Source organism: Gouania willdenowi, chromosome 22 (assembly GCF_900634775.1).
Source record: "Gouania willdenowi chromosome 22, fGouWil2.1, whole genome shotgun sequence".
Taxonomy (NCBI): domain Eukaryota; kingdom Metazoa; phylum Chordata; class Actinopteri; order Blenniiformes; family Gobiesocidae; genus Gouania; species Gouania willdenowi.
The window spans coordinates 9424428-9445115 of record NC_041065.1 but is presented as its reverse complement, the minus strand read 5'-3'; the positions used below and the strand labels follow the sequence as shown (position 1 = coordinate 9445115).

Here is a 20688-nt window from a genome sequence, read left to right as displayed (position 1 = left end):
GCCACACTGAAAGAAGCATGGTTGCCATTTCGTGCCTATGGCCCTTTTTACCATGCACAATTCAGACCCATTCATACAAGCCAATGTGAATAAAGTGCCTTGCCCAACGACAATGACTTGAGTGGAGTGGGTTTCAAACCCTCAATCCTTCGATTATTGGACGACCCATTGACTGATGATGGGTCCAAGTTTCCCAAGATGCATTTCAAACCTACAACAACAAAAACCTGAAATTAATTCTCCACCTTTGAAAGTTCTGAAAGCATTTTAGGCGAGAATGTGACCAAGTTAAATATCAACATGTGGTCATTTGACCTTACGGTTAACTTCAAAACAAGAGCCCTATTACGAAAGACAAGAAGACATGCTTTTGTTTTGAAAAGGGGATGTTAGATTTTTAGTTTGAAGCTGGTACAGGAAGATTTTACATTCCACTACAGTATGACCACTGTACCCACTGTGCACCAATAAAGTATACATCTGGGTATTTCTTGTGTACTCAGTCTTTCCATATTATCTAATGTGAACGCACTACATAGTAATTTTTACGTCAGACTTAGTCTGTGTATTACGTTATAATGCGATTTCGAACACAGCCAATCTCTGCACTTGCACATGGTCAAAATGGGGTGCAATACTCAAAAAGAAATCCTGCATCCACGGAGAGGGAATCGCTGAGGAGAAATACGAGGAATGACAAAGAAGCAACAAAAACCAAATCAATTTACAAGACCAATAAATCAGAATCAGAATCAGAATCAGAATCAGAATCAGAATCAGAAATGTTTTAATGGCCAAGTATAGTTTTTAGGAATTTGTCGTGGTAGTCGGTGCACGAAACAAAAAAACAAAGAAAACAAAGAAACAACCCAGCAACAATAATAATAATAATAATAATAGTGATAAATATAAAGGATGAGGGATAAATAAAGGAAATGTCAACCCAGAAGAGTCAACAATGGGTATAGAACTCACAACCATACAAAACCAAAATACCAAATAGAAACCTAACAGTGCACCACTGACTAAGTCCGACATTCAAATCATGAATTGCATATCTCTATTGCTCAATGGGTGCTAGGCAGGGTACACCCTGGAGAGTCAGAAGCCCCTCCCAGCTCACAAACAGACAGAAAAACCCAATTCACATGGGCAATCGAGAGTGTGTCCATGATAACCTGACTCGTACCTTTTTTCTGAGGTGAGAATAAAAAGAGTTCCCCAAAGCATGGGGAGAACATGCAAACGCTCCACAGAAAAGGCCGTAGTGACCACCGGGGGTGGAACCTGGGGACCTTCTTGCTGTGAGCCAGTCGACCGCTAGATTACCATGATGCCAAAATCCATGAATGACTTAAAAAAACAAAAATTAAGACAATTTATATTAAATCCTAGGGGTGGAGTCTAAAAATCTTTGTCTGTGGTTACACTCAGACCTCTCATTTCAGATTTCAGTGACATATTAACTATAGTTAAGTTTTGGTCTTTTTTTACTGTTCTACAAACTGCTTTAAGTTAGATATAATATGAAGCATATGGGTTTTAATTATTCTAATCTTGACCCTGTTGATAAATAAAGTATATCTGTTCTAAATAAGTCAAGTCCATTTATTACGCTGCATATTTATTCTTCTGATGATGAGTCTGATGATAGCAGCACTGGTTACAGTTGATTTAAAAATGTGAACATTAACAACTCTACTTGCCTAAAACTGTTACTGTTCTACTTATTATATGTCACAGCTTTAATATATTTTTGTGTAAATGTGAAATGCTCATTAGGGGGAGTAAATATGAACCTGTCATATTACGGTAATCATTATCAGATACATTACAAATTACTGTGATCATTGCGATCAACGCTGTACAGTTAAAGTAACCGCATGTAATTCTGCTGCTTTACCTCTAGTTTATTGTGGAGCCTGAAGGATTTATGGACTTGGAAAGATAAATCAGTTTGTGCTGCAGGGCAGCATAGCGGATGTCAAACAGGACTGTTTCAGTCACTGATTTCTCTGTACTCTCTGTAGTGTTAATACTATTTTTCCTATATTTATTTTCAATAATTACAGACCAGTGAGTCAGAGCAGGACATTCAGTCAGGAATATGATACTGTTACTGTATGTGTTTATGCTATTTGCTTCAATGATTGTGAGCTTAGAACAATCTATTTTAGCCCAAGAAATAGGGAAAAATCAAATGTTCTTACTTTTGTAGCCTCTTGGATTAATAGCAACATTAGGCTTTGCCACTTGTTTTGGTTTTTCTGTGTGCTTTTCCTGGTTTTCTGTCAGTTTTTCATTGTCAGTGTGACTGTATGTTATTCTTTCAGGGAAAAATGAGGACGCTCCTCCCTCTTGTGACCCTACAGCTGCTACTGGCTCCAGTCTTTACGGTAAACTCCCACAACATTTACTTTCAAACTTACTTTTGAAACGTGAATAAAAAATTTAATCAACTCCAAATTTTCTTTGGATTTTGAAAATCTATTCAGAGTTATGTTACTTTTGTTAGGAAACCTTTTGGACAATCAGGACAATAATAGGACATTTATTTTAGGAACACTTACAGACATAGTGAGTTAAAAGTAGGGCATGTATGACAGTGTTTTGTGTGTGCAGGTACCGAGTGTGGATCACTGGGATGCGTGGAGTACGTATGGAGAGTGCAGTCGCAGCTGCGGTAGTGGCGTTACCATGAGAACGAGACGCTGTATCACTCACAGGTAGGCCCACATGTACTGTGCATGTAGAAAAAAGACAATAATATTAATTCTAATTAAAAGTACTGTGTACAAAACAACCTGAAGGAAAAGGGCACAGTGCCGTGTACAGCAATAAAGCCTAAAGACTAGTATTAACACACATACACGCAGGCATGCATGCACGTGCACAGTCACAGACAATTTTCTCTCTCTTGTAAAAATAAAGCTTTTTAATGGTGCATGAATGCAGACATGTGCTTGTCCCATATCCAAGGCATCCTGCAAGGAGACCTTAAAAGAACTCCTTTGTGTTGGGTGTTGCCCTTTGGCTGCTCAAGACGATTGAATGTGAAAATATTCTTTCTGTTTGTTTTGTCTGAAAAACCCTACCAGGTAGATTTGAGGAATCGACAGCAGCTGCAATGATTTCCTAGAGAAGTGTTCTGATCCCTTTCACTTTTAGTTAGTTTGTTAAAGTCTCTCTCTTATTTTTGTTAGAAGAGGACATTTGTGATTGTTGTGTTCACAGCTTTTATTACTATAATACTGCTGGTATTCTGCCCTATGTTACACATCAAGCGCGTTGAATGAATTAATTCTCAGAGATTGTAGAGGATATTCTAAGATTCATATATTCCATACATGTTTAATCCTTGGGCTGTGTTATGAGGCTCTGCAGCAAGGCAGTCGACATCCAGGTTGCAAGTGCAATGCTTGGCTAACATAGACAGATTAGCAGAAACAATCACAGGCTCATGATCAACAAGGAACTCACAAGGTAGCCGTATATTCCCTGTGATTTAGAGTCCGTTTCACAGACTTGAAAACAAACTGAGATGTGACACGACACAAATAGTGCATGAAGTAACATTTTAGTGCATTTCACAAGTCAGACAAACTAACAGGGCCTTCTGTTTGATCTAAATAAATAAATTGTCATGTCCTCACTAACCTCTTCATTGGGTTTAACAACGCCCTCTCATTTTCTTTAAGAAAGCTTAGCTCACCCTTCCTTAGGCAGGGCTGATGACAGTCACAATTATGTATCATAATACTGTTTTGCCTGAAAATAACATGCATTGCTGTTGCAAAAACATTGTATTACGGTACATGTAGTGTCAACCAAAACAATAAATTCAGAAAAAGGGGGGGGGGGGGGGGAATTATCTAGTGCCAGCATATTAAATTGATTATTACATCATTAATGGAAGGACAACAATTACTGCCATATTGATCATTTGTTCCAACCCTTAAACAGGAACATTAAGGCAGACAGATTTCAACCTTGCACTTGCCAGGAAATGAGAAATCGGACTTTGAAAATGCCGGTTGGTGCAGCATATAGATGCCACAATCGCTCATCTTATTCCAAGGAATGCACCTTAAAACAGAAAAGTCTCCCATTGGGACGATTGGATGCCTTTGAATTACAAAACCAGTTCATGTTAACGTGAATGGAGCACTTCCATGAGTTTAGTTTAGTTTAGTTAATTTGAGCAATTCACATTCATAATTTTTTCAAAACACAAGATATCATCATTAGACGGTAATGAAGGCTCAAAAGGAGTAGGCTGAAGTTAGGAAATGTATATGCGCCAAACCCATATTCAATTATTATTACAAATATACAAATAGCACCATCAACAAGAGAAAAGAAGAGCATTTTTGTACATTTTGACATCACACAGAATTATCACAAACTACACACATTTATACATATATATTGGTGTTTATGATATAGCATTTCTATTAATTCCAAATAATACAGGGTTACCTACAGTTAAAAAAAAGCTGGTCTAATGTCATTTGCATATTTCTCCAAAACACTTCTCTTATAATGTATTTTGAATATCTGGTGACACTTTTCAGGTTTTCGTCTGAATTATAATAATAATGGAGTTTTTTTCTCACACTACCCACTAAACATCCGACGTGCACGGACCTCCAGGACACGTTCATAACGCGTTGGTCGGTCTGGACCACATTTGCACGTCTATATGACGTCCAAAATAGGTTGGCATCTGAATGTCATGACCACGACCTCATCTGGACTTTGATATGACGTTCAACGTTTGAAGTAATTTCACATATGAAATTTAAACAGCCTTGCAATTCCACACTCAGTCACAGACACATGCGTGTGTATGTGCTTCTGTTTATTAAAAATCATTATTCAGTATTATCCACAGTCACTAAGTGTATATCCAGGTGTACTTCATCAACATTTATGCTCTGCGATCTTTTTAAGAAATAATTAATGTCGAGCTCCCATTGAGCAAGTCAACGTTGAGAAGACGTCTTTTTCGGACGTCGTCAGGTTGACGAACGCACACACAACAAGAACGTCAAAATTGCATATAAACATTACAATACCCCCAAAATGAATGGTAATGAATGCTATTACAGTGCAAAAGCTGTATTTCGGCATAGTGTAGCAGAATAGGTATGGAAGAGCGCCTGAAAGCATCAGGTCTCGGGATCAAACTCACCATGGGCCACCTTTCTTAACCGTCTTTTTGGGACGTCCAGACGACATCCGAAAAAGACATTGTAAAAACTTTCATTCTGCGCCCGCAAAAGACGTCTTCTTAACTTCAGGCCATCACGTTGTTTCAACGTTGGTCTGCTCAGTGGGTAGTGTAGAAAACAACAGAGTGATAGAGAGAAACCCCTGCACAAACAGTTTGAGAAGCGAGGACACTTTTTTTTCCCTCTTGACTCTTGGTTTAAACACGCCCATGCACTGCAGTCAGTTTTCTCTCTTCAGGTGAATAATAAATGAATGTTTGCCAGGTTTGCCTGAATCACACCTTTAAAGAATGTGATTGGAATCAATCAATGCTTCTGGGAATTCTCTTCTGTGCTGACATTCATCATATTACTGGTCTTTCATCATGTGGGAGGAAGAAAGTTATTATCTAGTAAACCATTGCTTCATTCAAAGAAATTGCTCTTGATATTTCTTGCCGTTTTGCTTTGCCGAGTGTTTTAAACGCTCTGCGCAGGCTGTTAAATGTCTGTTAAAGCTCTGGCGCACTGACAAAAGCATGTTCTCTATTTGAGGCTTCAGGGCAGGTATTTTCAGCAGACTTCCTCATGCATCTGAAATTATATGGGGAAAAACAATCAGCTGTTTCACTGCTCGCGAGTGTGTGCTTTTATTCTTCTTCACTTTTTACAACAGCAGGAGATTAAAGAGGAATTCCACTTAATGGCAGTGCAGGCGCTTGTTATTTTCTCTGCACTGCATTTGCTTCTTATACACAGTAGTGTTTTTTATTTTTTATTTTGGAGAGATAAAGGAGTAATTCCCTGCTTTACTAGCTTTGTAAACCCCAGAGGTTTGGAATGCTGAACTATTTAAGTTGTTGCACGAAATGCCAGCTATATTTTTTGCTGCTGTAATTCTCACTTTTTATTTTTAATCTTTCTGAGTATCAACTTAAGTCCAGGTTTCTAATTATCTCAAATGGTCCGATTAACAATGAGTACATTGAGATCCTGGTAGTAGGTGGTAGTGATGCACCTTTGTTGTTGTTTGATCTGACATTGCACGTGTCTCTGGTGTAATTTTTTGTCTCAGAATCACTAGAATAAATATCCACTCTGCCTGGAGCTGCTGGGTGTAAACAATGTGGCTGAATGCAGGATTTAGTTGCACCATGTGCAACAGAAGCAGCAATAACAGCTCCAGACACGCTCAGAGTACTTCCAACACACATTCTTGTGCTGTCACTAGTGATAAATAAAACAACATGAAATAAAATGTAAAGCAAAGCACTACAAAATCATAAATAAAATGATAATTAAGGATATACTGTTGGAGATAATGCAAAGCACGGCCCTCGAATCAACTGTACTACGTCACTATTGGCCGGAAATGGCTGGAAACCAATAAAATTGATCAGAAAAATATTTAAAAGTTTTTTTTTTAATGAACGTGCAAGACTTTTGTTTACATAAAACACGCTTGACGTAAACATGACTAGTGCAGGTACATTTGAAAGATGTATTGAAGGATATTTTTCAGTTAAACTTCTTTCTAATTCTCTGTACACAGGGCGGATGGAGGGCACAACTGTGTTGGGCCAGAAAAGTCTTATCGCTCTTGCAACATCCAGGTGAACACATTTCTATTGCTCATGAGTGTCTCGCATTTAGATGAACAATGACAATTGCTTCTGCCTGTGCTGTAATAGCTGTTTCTTAGACTTTTAACTATATTTTGTGTCGCATGTATCGCGACTTTCTTGCAGGACTGTCCGGAAGGGTCGAGGGATTTCCGTGAAGAGCAGTGTTCTCAGTTTGATGGAAGCGACTTTCAGGGAAAACGCCATAAGTGGCTGCCATATTATGGAGGTTAGGACTGTTTAAAAAGCCAATATACACCAAGTTTTTGGTAGAAATTTAAAATACATCCCTCAAACAGCTGAAAACCCATGTGAGCTGAACTGCATGCCAAGAGGAGAAAACTTTTTCTACCGTCATCGAAGCGCTGTGGTCGATGGGACACCCTGTCACCCAGGGCGGAGGGACGTATGTGTGGGTGGAGTTTGCAAGGTATGTTTCACAGGGAAGAGAAGTTAAGATACATATTGGTTTTATGAAATATTGGAAATCCAAAACAAACCAGAGACGAGTGACTTGTTTTTCAGGCAGTGATTCTCATGTTACCCTAAGCAGTACTGAAACACATCACAGGAAGTACAATTGAACATTTATTGCAATTTTTTCCTCTGTTTCTCTCCGTAGCGTCTGGGCTGTGACAACATTCTGGAGTCTCTTCAGCAGGAGGACCCCTGCCTGCAGTGTGGGGGCAATGGACACTCCTGCTACCGCGTCAAAAACTCTTTTGCTGTGCGTGACCTTACTACTGGTATGCTGACTCTTTCTAACAAACCATTTTAACAGCATAAACCAACTCCCACCGATGCCCCGAAAGACACAAACTTCCAGACAAAAACACCTTTATTAATTCTCAATTCTTCTGCATTCACTGAGCCACATTTTAAAAAAAAATGCTACTCAACCCAAATTACGAAGGCAACTAAACTGAAAGACTATTATATGTAAGCCTTGCAAGTAAAAATTAGACTTGGTTCTGACGCTGCAAATGCAATCAAAAGCACTTTAAACAGACATTTGCAGAAGTTGACGTGTTTGAAAACTGTCATGTAGTGATTACTCAAGAAAGCGCGCCGTTCATGAGATAAAGCATCCAATTATTCTGATCATAACGTAGACATCTCCATTTGAAGACGTGTGTCTTCCTTGTTCAGCTGGACGCCATGTGTGGCTCTGTAGTGAGATGACTGATTGTAATACTGAAATGCTGCGTCAACCGGCATTCTCAGGTTCTTCAAAATGGCAATGCCTACAGTCTTATTTATGATTCCAAAGACACTCCTTTCTTGAACTGGTGACAAAGTGTTATTAATAAGCTTTAGAATAATCATCTAAAGTCCATTAATGTGATGGTTGTGTATCGCTTTGATATCAGGCTACAACCAGATGTTCATCATCCCAGTTGGAGCCACCACCATTAGCATTAGAGAGACCGTGTCCACTCGTAACTATCTGGGTGAGTCAGTATTTAGGTTGTTTGTTGACTTCACAAAAAGTCTGTGGTGTGTTGGCTTTATCCTAAAGTTTGACACTTCTTTACAGCCATCAAGAACCTGCGAGGAGAGTACTACCTAAATGGCCACTGGGTAATTGAGTTTTCTAGGGCGACACCGGTTGCCGGCACAGTTCTTTACTACCAACGAGGTGCTGAAGGAGACAATGTGCCTGAAACCATCATCGGTCGCGGTCCCACCACTGAACCTCTTGTGATTGAGGTAAGAACTCACAAAAAATTTCAGACACTTTTTTGAGTGGAATCTTATTCTTTAAATCTGTTAGCTCACATCAGTATCTGAACATCATCTCCCTTGTTTATTACTATCCTTTCAGCATGGACAAATATATCACATATTAAAACTATGTTACATGTTCTTCATCACCTTATTTTCTAATGCATCAAAGAAAAAAGAGCAGCGAGGTGCATTTCACATCTTTTATTGATAGACACTTGGGCTGCAGTAAATCATTATTTAACACTATATCAGTGTTTACGTCAAAAGTACTTAACAGATTTAGAATTATTATTTTTTTTAACCAAAGATAGACCTTACGTCATGGAAGTTTCCATTAAAGTTTTGGAGGGGATCCGGATCAATATGACTCTGAGTCAGTTTCAAAATCAAAAAAATCACTATCTCTCAACAGTGGCAAAATGTCAATAATTCATATCTCGGTTCGTAATGAGTTGATCTTTATGAAATCTCACTCAGTTATGTGGGATGGTTGATTAAATACCCCAAAGAGTTTCATCCGGATCGGCTCCAGATTGCATATTTTATTTTATTTTTAGGGGAAAAAAGGATTTTCCATTTAGACCTACTGTATTTTCATTAAGAGGGTTAATAATTTCTTCCAAGCCTTTAAAGTGTCAATGATCATGGTACAATAATCAGGATCACTGATCCAGATAACTGCCAATATCTGGCAAAGAGGAGATTTGGTGCTTGGCAGAGTTTTGAGCTCTCTGAGTGCTTTTGCTCTTATTTATTTCAATTACATTTGATCTGGACTAAGTTTTTACACGACAAACAAATGTGCTCCTGTCCCTTGTGCAAATAATACACATACACTGTGCCTGATCCCAATCTGCACAAATGAATTGTTCAAGTTCAAGTTCAATTTATTTGCCATTTGGAATATTTGTGCAAAAATACACCAGTATGCACCAGAGACAACAACAACAAAACACCAAATTAGACAAATAGAATCAACACACTACAAGTACAAAGGGAAACATTTGACACTATGAAACGAGGCGATAAAAACACACAACAATAAATCAATAAAGCAATAAAGTGCAAGAACAGAATTCAAAGTGCTTTGTTCAGCCTAATAAGCTTATGGGAAGAAGCTGTTAATGTGGCGAGATGTCCTGCATCTCAATGAACAAGATCTTCTCCCGGAAGGAAGGAGCTGGGTGGCCAGTATACCACAAGAGTCATTGATGATTCTCAGAGCTTGATTTAAGAGTCTGCAATCATAAAGAACCTCCAGAAGAGGCAGCTCACAGCACACAGTCCTTTATGCAGAGCGAACAACCTTGTTCAGAGATCTCCTTTCTTTGGTTGTGATGTTACCATACCACACAGTCATAGAGCTAACAAGCAGACTTTCTATGGTGCAGCAATAAAAGTTAAGCAGAATCTTAGTTATTAACCCTATTACGACTAAAATCAAAAACAAGTTCACATGTTTTAGCAGGAGGTAGTTTTCTTTACTCCACTGAACAACATTTTAAATTTCTACTGTTGATCATGTAAGTAATTGAATTTACATGTCATCACTGCATTGACTTCCAAAAGATATGCACATCAAGCAAATTATTTAGTCTGAAGTGTTTTTTGTCGCAAGTGCTAATCTTGACTCCTTTGATGTTGCTGAACATAAAATGCATTGGCTCGCACACTGTTGTGTCTCCAGTAAATGCCAGTGTAAATATGGCTGGGCATATATCATACCATCAGACTTTACAGGTACATACACAGTCACTTCTAACCCTGTGTGCCCGGAGAAAATAAACAGTAACATGCAAGCATCACATTTCACTGCAATGCAATTACAATTAGTAAGATCATTTTTGTCGTCCCAGTTGATCAGCCAGGAGCCAAACCAGGGGGTAGAGTATGAATATTACCTTCCAAATGGGCGTTCCAGAGAGGGTTATTTTTGGAGCTTTGGATCGTGGTCGTCCTGCAGCAAAGAGTGTGGATCAGGTAGGATCGCACACATCTTAAAATGTTTATGTGCTGTCATCAGGTTAGTATTTTTTTTAACAATCATGATTAGAAAATGAAAAACCTCAAAGTCTCCTCTCCTTCATCAGGCTATCAGTCTCGTCTGGTCTTCTGCACCATTGACAACGAGTCCCATCCAGACTATCTCTGTGCCTCCCTACCAAGACCTCAGACTAACCGCACATGCAACCCTCAGCCTTGTCCGCAAACTCGCAGGTATACAACATCAAACTTTCTGTATCAAACGTTGGCAAACTTTGTTTTCTTTTAGTTTAATTTTATATTTCGATTTTAAAACAGCACAAAATATGTTAATGCTCATTGTCCCAGCTGTATCTAATATGTTGTAACTCTTAAAAGGATGGCTTACCTGTATAGGCCATATTTGTGGAGGTCCTCAAAGAGACTCAGAGCCTTGGTATTGAGGTAACCTTGGGTCCGTAGATGTGGTGAATAGGATGAGCTATAAATAATCTAACATATAACCTCACACACTTCTGGAAAATTACCGCTTCTGTTCTGTGTTTTGTTTAGTCACCTTGAGCGCATCTCGACTAAATCACTGACTATAGAGGATTCATTTATTGACGTCTTCTCCATCAATAAATGTTGTGAATTTTAATATAAAATCAGAGTCACAATCAAAAATAAACAACAACTTTCAAGTGAGAATCTTTGTTTTGTGGCAGACTTACATTCCTACTCTCAAAAATAACCTTAGATACTAAATTGAAGACAAAGATCTCTTCACTCAACCCTGTGCTTAGTTCTGCTAACTCTCTGTCCTTGTCTCCTTTATGTGCTTAACAATGCTGTGTGTGAGTCTTAGGTTAAAGGTCGTCTCGCTTGTGTTGATTGTGTACATGTGAGTGAGACACAGCATCCGTAGTAACAGCAGTGGCTTCACTCCGTGACTCTGGTATTTCCTGCTTTTTTGCTTTGATGCTGCTGCTGCTCAGAAACCTGATATGTTTATATGTTCATGAGTAACGCTAACTGCATGGCACGCCCACCAATCCCCCCAGCAAAGCCGATGGAACATTGGGGGTGGCGAATTATATATATATATTTATTTATTTATTTTTTTAAATAAAAAAATAAACTTGTAATTTAGCGCAGTGGATGCTGTTTTTTTTTTTGGCTTCAAAATTGCAGCTACTGTGTAAAACTGTGTCTCCTTTGGAATTTTGGTAGCAGCACGTCAATGTTCTTGCTAGTTTTGTGGACAATGTCAACGTTTCTAACAGCAATTGGAAGGGTTTGATTCCAAAACAAAGAATATGTATATCCTTTTATTTTATTATGTTAACTTTGAAACATTGATTATCAAGATTGTTTTATAATTAGAATTTTTTTTAAACCTATTTGGAAATAAAAGTGAAGGTGAACATTTTTATAAAGAGTTTAGTATGTATTCAAACAACCTTAATTTACCTGTAGATAGTTTTACAAGACTTTTAAAGCACAGATAGCATAACCTAGTTATGTATTAACAATAAATACAAGATAAAAACTTCAATAAAATATATATATTTTTTAAATTCTGTATTATTATGATAGTTTTGCAGCTTTAATCAAATAACACAAGATCTTTAGGCTCCAGTCCAATCATTAAACTGAAGAATATTATTTAATGTTTCTAGTTACACATTTCAAGATCACTCTTGAGATGCTTCTTTGAAGATGTTTTGTAATAAAACTCCTTCCAGCAGTAGTTTTGGTAAGACTGCAGTGCTTATAGTTTAAAACCAACACATCACATGTATTTAAATAGTGTCAGCAGACTTTATGGTGCAGTGCTCTGATGAGTTTGGCCCTCGTCTGGTGTCTCTGTTGGGTTTCCCAGCTGGAGAACTGGGGAGTGGAATACCTGCTCCGTTTCCTGTGGCGGAGGCTCTCAGGTGCGCAGCGTCCAGTGTATTTCCCATGATGCCTCTGGCCCTCGTGTGGTGGAGGACGCAGTTTGTGCTGCCTACACAGAGGCTCCTCTATCTCTGCAGACCTGCAACATGCACAAATGTGCAGAGTACCGTGCGACTGCATGGAGTGCTGTGAGTAGAACTGAACTGATGAAGAACAGAGTAATCACATTACATTCATTAGAAATAGTAACTAATGATAATTCCCCTAATAGGGGACAAATAGGAGATTGTTATGTAATGTCAGATGATAAAATGTATGCAGTGCATGATCTTTTTTGGTCATAGAATGCATTAAATGTGGCTGGCAATAGACAGCCAATATTACTGTAACAATCACAACAATCTTGCTTACCTTTGTGTTATGTTATTTACTTTTTTATGTTTAAATTTGGTTGATAAAAGCAAGGGTCAATGACATTAAAGTAGGTGTTTTAGAATAAATGGGCTAGATGTAAAGTAAAAATGTATGACATATAAATTGAGCAACAACAACAACCTTATTGAAGTTTTAGGACAGGACACTGAATGAGGTTTGCTGAGTTTTAACACATAAGCTGTAATTTGGGCTCTAGATCAAAGCGCATCCTGAGTGTTTCTTGCATGTGTGCAGTGCTCAGTCAGCTGTGGCACAGGTGAGCAGACCCGTGAGGTGACCTGTATAGGTTCAGGTGGAATGATGCTGGAGGAACCATCCTGCAGCAGTCTGCCCCGCCCCTCGGCCACCCAGGCCTGTCAGATGTCCGCTTGCCTCAGACAGACCAGCTGGCATGTAGGAGCCTGGGGACTGGTGAGTGATACGCAAACACTCAAATCTGCTTTTATCGACCGGATTACAGTAAATGCATCACAGTGGTTATATGTGTGTAAATTATCAAAACAAATCCAGTTGTAGAAATCTCAAAATCACCAATTTAATGAAACTCGACAATACTTTTAGGGGGCTTGCATTTTTCCTTTGTTTATATCACATGAATGCATCATTTTTAATTGAAATTTGTTGAAAGAACTCTCAATAGTTCCACAAATCTTGCAATTTCTCACAAACAATAGCACAAAATTCCTCTAACTCACACCAAAATTGGTGACAAAATGAAGATTTTTTTTAAGTGAACTGAGCTGATATTAACAACTTGGGCAAAATTAGGTAAAAATAATTTTTTTTTTCCCCACCTAAAATCTGCGGCCCACTTGTGATCAACTTGGTCTGTGTTTGGCCCCTAAACTAACCTGTGCTAAATCAATAGTTGTTAAGTTTAAAGAGATTTGTATTTTTCCTGTAGTGCTCTAGAAGCTGTGGATCTGGCTCCAGAGAGCGACAGGTGATCTGCTCAGACAGGGAAAGGAACCTTTACCACGTGGATCAGTGTAGCGCTCACCTTAAGCCTTCAACAGTGGAGCTCTGCAACAGCCAGCCCTGTTACAGCCCACAGGGTAAGGAACCAAAGACGGTTAGCACGTAGCTGCAGTCATTTCTGGAAGAGAATTTAACTTCAAATTCTGCTATGTTATCCTTCTTTTTAATGCAAATCCACATTTTATTTAATTTTCATCTAATAAAAGTAATTATACATGCAATTCATGTCACTTGATGGGATTACAAATAACCAAATTACAAGAAGACATAGAAAGATACACATTTGATAGTGTAAAGAAACATCAAGACCATTGCACTATTAATTATTGCCTCCATGTGCTCACCATTGTTGGCTTTATTATAGTTATTTTATTTTAAATTGCTGCTTGGATCCTTAATGACAGCAATGCAAAGACAATAGAAAATACTACACTCTTGTGTGCCATTTTCGTTTTGTATACAGTCGTTCCCAGCATCCAAGATCCCAGAGGACAGGAAAGCACCCAGACTGGTTTCAGGCCATTTGTGGATGACCACCAAACAGGTAAAACCCCTCAATCCACACTCTAGGGCTGTGTTCCAAATGGCACACTCTGCACTATACAATACAAACTCAATGAATATACTGTCTCCTATATACTGTAAGCATGATTAGGATGATGTTCGAGGATGACTGTTCCCAGTGAAGTAAACTTCCAACTTTTCCATCCTACAATGACAAAAACCTGAAGCACACTGAGGCTAAATATTTGCGTTGATTCGCCAACTTTGAAAGTTCTGAAAACATTTTAAGTGAGAAAGTGACCAAGTAGAATATCAACATGTGGTCATTTGATCCATAAAACTCATATATACGCATTTCATTCCGACATTTTAGAGATTTTCGGAGACCCGCTATTGTGCTATTGACAAAGCTTCCAGTTCACTTCTGTTTACAAAACAATTAAAGAACTAATGGAAGACAAGAAGAAATGCTTTTGTTTTGAAAAAGGAATTTTACGATCCGCTCGCAATGCATCATGGGGCGGTTGAGTATGACGAGTGAGTGTGCCCACCGTGCATACTTCAAAAATGTCTTGATTAAGGCTGCAATGATTAGTCGACAAAATCGATAACGTCGACAACATACATTTGTCGACACAAATGTTTTAGCGTCAACGTGTCGTTTACTCTTGTAAACGCTAACAAAGGATAAAAACCGGCACGTGGCCACTTCCTGATGCAGGTCCTTACATGAACTGCAGGGGGCAGTACCACTCCTATCTGACCGTTTAAATGCTGGAAATTTGAAGTGAGGAAGAATGGCGGACCAAACTGTTTCGAACTAAAGTTTCTAAAGTGTGGGAACATTTCAGTGAAGATAAAGCTAAAGTTAAATGTAAACTATGAGGCACAACTGGCTTCCCATGGTAGCACTACAGTGATGCACAAGCACCTTAAGCGCAAACACCCCTCAGCCGGTGTTACACATTCTTCATGTCCAGCTTAAAGGTGAGATCATAGGTTGATATCTGAAGAATCTTTCATTTTAATCACATGCAGACTTGTTCGTTAGCCAACAAACTGTGATTGAATTAGGTATTACGTTAGTTTTACGCTTATCTGTCAGAAAACTACGGAAGAAGCTTGCTAAATTAGCAAATGCTAATTCAGTTACGTTTATGCATAATTTACTAAACCTGCGTTGAATTAAAATTTTTGTTTTCTTCTTATACTAGCGTTAATTATGAACAGTAAAATGCTTTCATCTACAATTAATTGTGTATTTTTATATAATATTGATAAATGACTAGATTTTTCTTAAGTAATCTGATAATTTGTAATAGGTATTTTATTGTGATAAACATATATAATCTTTGAATTGTAAACGAATATACATCTTTTTGTCATGAGGAGAGGTTCATGCACTCCCCAAATGGCTAAAGTACTAACAAAGAGCATCCTGAATATGATGGTTAAATGACACTAGAACCTGTAAGGTTCTGTACTTTTTACAAAGTGTTTCGGTTATGAGTAGTTGTTAAAGACCACATGCACTTTGTATTATTTAATTTTTTATTTTTTTTATTGAGATCACAATTTTTCATGTTGAAAATGCAACTATTATAAATGCATTATTTTGTCCTGTCATTGCTTAATTTAGGTGTGAGGATTTAAGCAGGTGGGTTAAAATAGCGATTCAAAAATATGTGCTTCAAAACAAAAAAAATAATTGTGATTAGTCGACTAATCGAAAAAATTATTGATAGATCAGTCGACTACAAAAATAACAATAGTTGTAGCTCTAGTCCAGATTCAGTATACATCCAGGTATTTCTTCCATAGTCAATCTTTTCATACTATCTAATTTGAATGCAATCCAGAGACATTAATAATCTAACTATGAGTCTACTAAAAACTAAAACAGCTGAAATAACACCACCACTAACATATATCAGCAATCTCTCATTCAAAAATGGTATTTTCCCAGACCAAATGAAAATTGCAAAAATCAGACCGATCCACAAGAGTGGAGACAAACGAGATTTCACCAATTATCGACCTATTTCAATATTACCGCAATTATCGAAAATTCTAGAAAAACTGTTCATGAAAAGGCTGGACAAATTCATAGAAGAGAATAATATATTACATGAAGGCCAATGTGGGTTCAGAAAAGGACGTTCAACAGCAATGGCTATAACTGATACCACGGAAAATATAAGAGATGGATTAGAAAATAATTTATTTGTATTCGGCATTTTTTTGGACCTTAAAAAAGGATTTGACACAATAAACCATGATATTCTGGAGGAAAAACTTCAAAACTACGGCATTAGGCACAACGCCCTAAACTGGATTAAAAGTTATATGAAAAATAGGAGACAATATGTTGACTTTGAACAAAACATATCAATATGCCAAACCATACAATGTGGTGTGCCACAGGGTTCGATTTTAGGGCCAAAACTGTTCATTTTATATATAGACGACATTTTCAAAGTCTCAAATTGCCTCAAACTAACGCTGTTTGGGGGCGGTGTTTAGCTCAGTGGGTAGAGCGCCCGCCCCATGTACAGAGGCTATAGCTCCTCACCTGCAGCGGGTCCAGGTTCGATTCCCGGCCTGGGACCCTTTCCTGCGTGTCATTCCCTGCTCTCTCTGACCCCTTTCCTGTCAAGCAACTGTCATATAAAGGCCACTAGAGCCAAAAAAATCCTTAAAAAAAAAAAAAAAAAACTAACGCTGTTTGCAGACGACACAACCATCCTATGCTCAGGTAAAGACATTAAAACTCTAATAGAAACGACGAATGGGGAACTATCAAAAATCCAAACATGGTTCAATGTAAATAAACTAGCCCTAAACGTCAGCAAAACAAAATTCATCAGCTTCATCAGCTTTGGAAATAAAAAAATTACAGAAAATATTAGACTGAAACTAGACATGGATATAATTGAACAAGTAAAAGAATATAGAGCACTAGGAGTGTAGATAGATGAGAAACTGACTTGGAAAACGCACATACAAGTAGTTAAAAACAAAGTTGCTAAAAGCAGCTACATCCTATGGAAATGACAACAAATACTACATACCACATCACTGAAGACGATCTATTCTTCCCTTGTTGGGTCACATTTAAATTACTGCTCAGAAATCTGGGGAAACACCTACAAAACGTATCTTGAACCTTTATTTAAACTTAAAAAAAAGCAATTAGAATTCTATATAAAGCACCACACAACGCACACACAAACAAACTATTTGAAAAGGCCAAATACCTAAAACTGCAAGAAATAATACACTATAACACACAAATTCTCGCATTTAGGGCCTCACTTAAAACACTCCCATATCAAATACAAAAACGTTTCACATACAAACACACTGCTTATGAACTAAGACATAGTAATGTGTTTATACAAAAAAGGGTTAAATCTAACATTGGAAAATACAGCACTGTCAACAGAGCTAATACCAGCTGGAATAACCTTGATGCAGAGACAAAACAAGCTGCAAACTTGACTAGATATAAAGAAAAAACTCGGAACAAATTTTTACACGAATACGAGATCAACACAGTAACGAGATGGAACTTATCAACTGGTCAATGAACACAATCGACTCAATCTTCACTAACAGAAGATCACAACAAGACGAACCAGCGTGTCCAAAAGAGACATTCCCAAGTGGTAAAGAAGATAAACTTTTCTTTTGAACAACGATGGAGAGGAGGAGGAATGAAAAAAAGACAACACTGACTACAGAGAATACATCCCACATAAAAAAGGACAAAAAAAAAAGAAAAGAAATGAAATTGTGTTCAGAACAACCAAAGACTGTTTGACCAGAGAGACGAGCTTTGATGTAAATTTTCTGTGTTCAATACAGGGGACGGGACTTGGATAAGCAAACTGCTTCTCTCGTCTCCTTTATCGGCATGGACAAAACAAAAAAAAAAAAAAAAAAAAGGAATAACATAACTTCTGTGAATGCAACCATGTCGGAAATAAACTGAACAAATAAAGATAAAAATAAATAAATGCACTACATAGTAATTTTTACATCAAACTTAGTATGAGTAGTATGTTAGTATGACCTTTCAAAAACTGGACGTAAAGATGAGTTACACACACAGTGTCACGTATAATAAAATATAGCTACAGTTTTCAGGACAAAGTTTTTTTAAATGTCTACATTCTGAATCCTTCATCTTCAATGATGCAACTTGTGTCAATGTGTCTTCATCAGCTTTCCACAATCCCTCCATCCTCATTCAGCTTGTCCGGCCACTAACTACACAGGCCTGACTGACATATTTTCAGTGCTCTATGGCCATTGTTGGTCTGATTTTTCAGAAGCAGTGAGGTGTGACTGTAAACATTGTCCAGGCATCTTTATGGGCATCATCCGTTTCAGACTCAGTTAATCATGAAGTGTGGTTTGCTTGTTAACTTACTCATGCTTGTTTTCATCCTCAGCTCATAGGCCGGAGACAGATCTGACCCAGACCAACATCGTCCACGACCCACACAACTCTGTCCCTGCTCTCCACTGCAGCCAGTCCCTTTATGGCTGCTGCCCAGATGGGCGTACTTCAGCTGGGGGCCCCCGGGGTTTGGGATGCCCACATGGTCCAGCTCCCGCCCCAGCCCCTCCATCCTGCACCCTGACCAGGTATCCAATGCAAACCAGTTATTACACGACACACGTGGAGGCTGTGGGTGTGGCTTTATCCCAATGCAACCACACTAACCACAATCCATTATCCTTGTCCATGAAATCACTACACTGACTTTGAGGGTTACTTCAAAAATACTAAAGCTGACCAATCATCTTATTTTTGGGTTTAATGTCCAAAATAAAATGTTTTATTGTGTCTTGTTTCTTCATGTGTGTGTCAGTTATGGCTGTTGCCGAGATGGTGTGACGGCTGCTCAGGGCCCAAACAAGGAAGGCTGCACGGAATATGTGGCCTCTGCACCCACTGTGAGAAGTTATAGTTATATATACAGTATATACAAATGTAATGCTAAAATTAGTCTTTTTCTTAAAAATAACCATTAAAACATTTTTTTGATATCGTTGAATTTCTACTTCCATGTGCTTCCCAGGCTGCTTCTTCTCTTCCTACTGAGAATGCAGTGCAGTGCCGAACCACCATCTATGGCTGCTGCTATGACCGCACCACACCTGCAGCAGGCCCCAGCGGGGAAGGTTGCCCCAACCCACCTAACCACAGTAAGAGACAGACACACATGAATAAAAACAAAAAGGCAATGCAGACCTTTTTCAGCCAATTTGGCAAAATGTTTCTATTGATATTGAAAGGGAAAAGTGCCCCATCGGTTATGTTTGAACTGAGAACCTATGGGATTCAACATCCAGGGTATGAAACTGGACAAAACCAAAAACCTTGAATTTATACCACAAGAATACGATCCTTTTTAATAGCCAAGGGATTTATTTTAGTAAATTGTGTTGTTGACTAAAACTGAACTTTTTAGAATGGGAAATACCAGGAATGTCCAGGAGTGTAGGCGGCAGGCGGAATCACCTACTACTCTCTTTCTGGCCGCCTTCTACTCTAAAGCTGCAGTTTGTAGAATCCTCTCTCCGCTCCATTTTGAAACCGAAACTGAACCTCCCTTACTGGTATATTTTCTGAACCTACTTTTTTTTTCTGAACATCTCTGCAAATACAAATAGTTCCTGGAAGTGAACTCTCATCCGACGCTAACGGCTATGCTAACGGCAGTTCGGCATGACAAGATCACTGCATCCAACTGTGCATCTGAAACGTGTCCTTTTCGCTTTAGCTGGTGTTGGGCAAAGAACCTCCTCACGGACATTTCGGAGGATTTAAAGACTCCTAAGTGTTGCAAAGCTAAATACGTTTTTCGTTTTCTGTACCGAAGCAAAAGAGCTTGAATTTGAAAAACAAGGCGTTTTCCATTTTTTTCATTTTGGTTTTGGAAACAAATATCAAATAATAAGTGTTTTTTCATTTTTCATGTTTTTGTTACATAATGAAAAAACGAATGATACACGGATTTGACGCGCCCACCACAGCACACACAGCACACACACACACACACACACACAGCTGATAAGCTCTGCGACGCTGCTCTCATCCCCTCCCTGAAAAAGAAGTGGACAACACGGATAAAATGTAATTAAATGTAACACAGTTTGTCCTGTCTAGAACTGGTAAATGTGAACATATTAGAAATGCTGATGGTCAATCCCTTGGCGTGCTTGTGTGACTCCCCCACGCCCGTGACAGCGTGACAGTGTCACTTTAGATAGATTCTTTCCGGTAGTCTCTTCTGCAAATTATGAGTCCGTGTGGGTTCAATTGTAACTAA

General features: G+C 38.4%; 1 protein-coding gene across 5 annotated transcripts in view; it reads left to right on the top strand.

The window, feature by feature from the left end:
• paplna (papilin a, proteoglycan-like sulfated glycoprotein) overlaps positions 1-20688 on the top strand; it is a 41740-nt gene that overhangs the window by 2256 nt on the left and 18796 nt on the right. For all 5 annotated transcript variants that reach the window (XR_003672846.1, XR_003672847.1, XM_028438445.1 and 2 more), the window contains exons 2-18: positions 2334-2396; positions 2623-2726; positions 6766-6826; positions 6962-7064; positions 7135-7265; positions 7458-7581; positions 8206-8286; positions 8373-8545; positions 10420-10543; positions 10654-10780; positions 12411-12615; positions 13097-13273; positions 13767-13917; positions 14304-14384; positions 18802-18997; positions 19225-19309; positions 19435-19561. Coding sequence is in view for 3 of the 5 variants with exons in the window: in XM_028438445.1 (XP_028294246.1) it covers positions 2340-2396; positions 2623-2726; positions 6766-6826; positions 6962-7064; positions 7135-7265; positions 7458-7581; positions 8206-8286; positions 8373-8545; positions 10420-10543; positions 10654-10780; positions 12411-12615; positions 13097-13273; positions 13767-13917; positions 14304-14384; positions 18802-18997; positions 19225-19309; positions 19435-19561 (2107 nt within the window). In the remaining 2 variants the exon portion in view is untranslated. The remainder of the gene's footprint in view (positions 1-2333; positions 2397-2622; positions 2727-6765; positions 6827-6961; positions 7065-7134; positions 7266-7457; positions 7582-8205; positions 8287-8372; positions 8546-10419; positions 10544-10653; positions 10781-12410; positions 12616-13096; positions 13274-13766; positions 13918-14303; positions 14385-18801; positions 18998-19224; positions 19310-19434; positions 19562-20688) is intronic.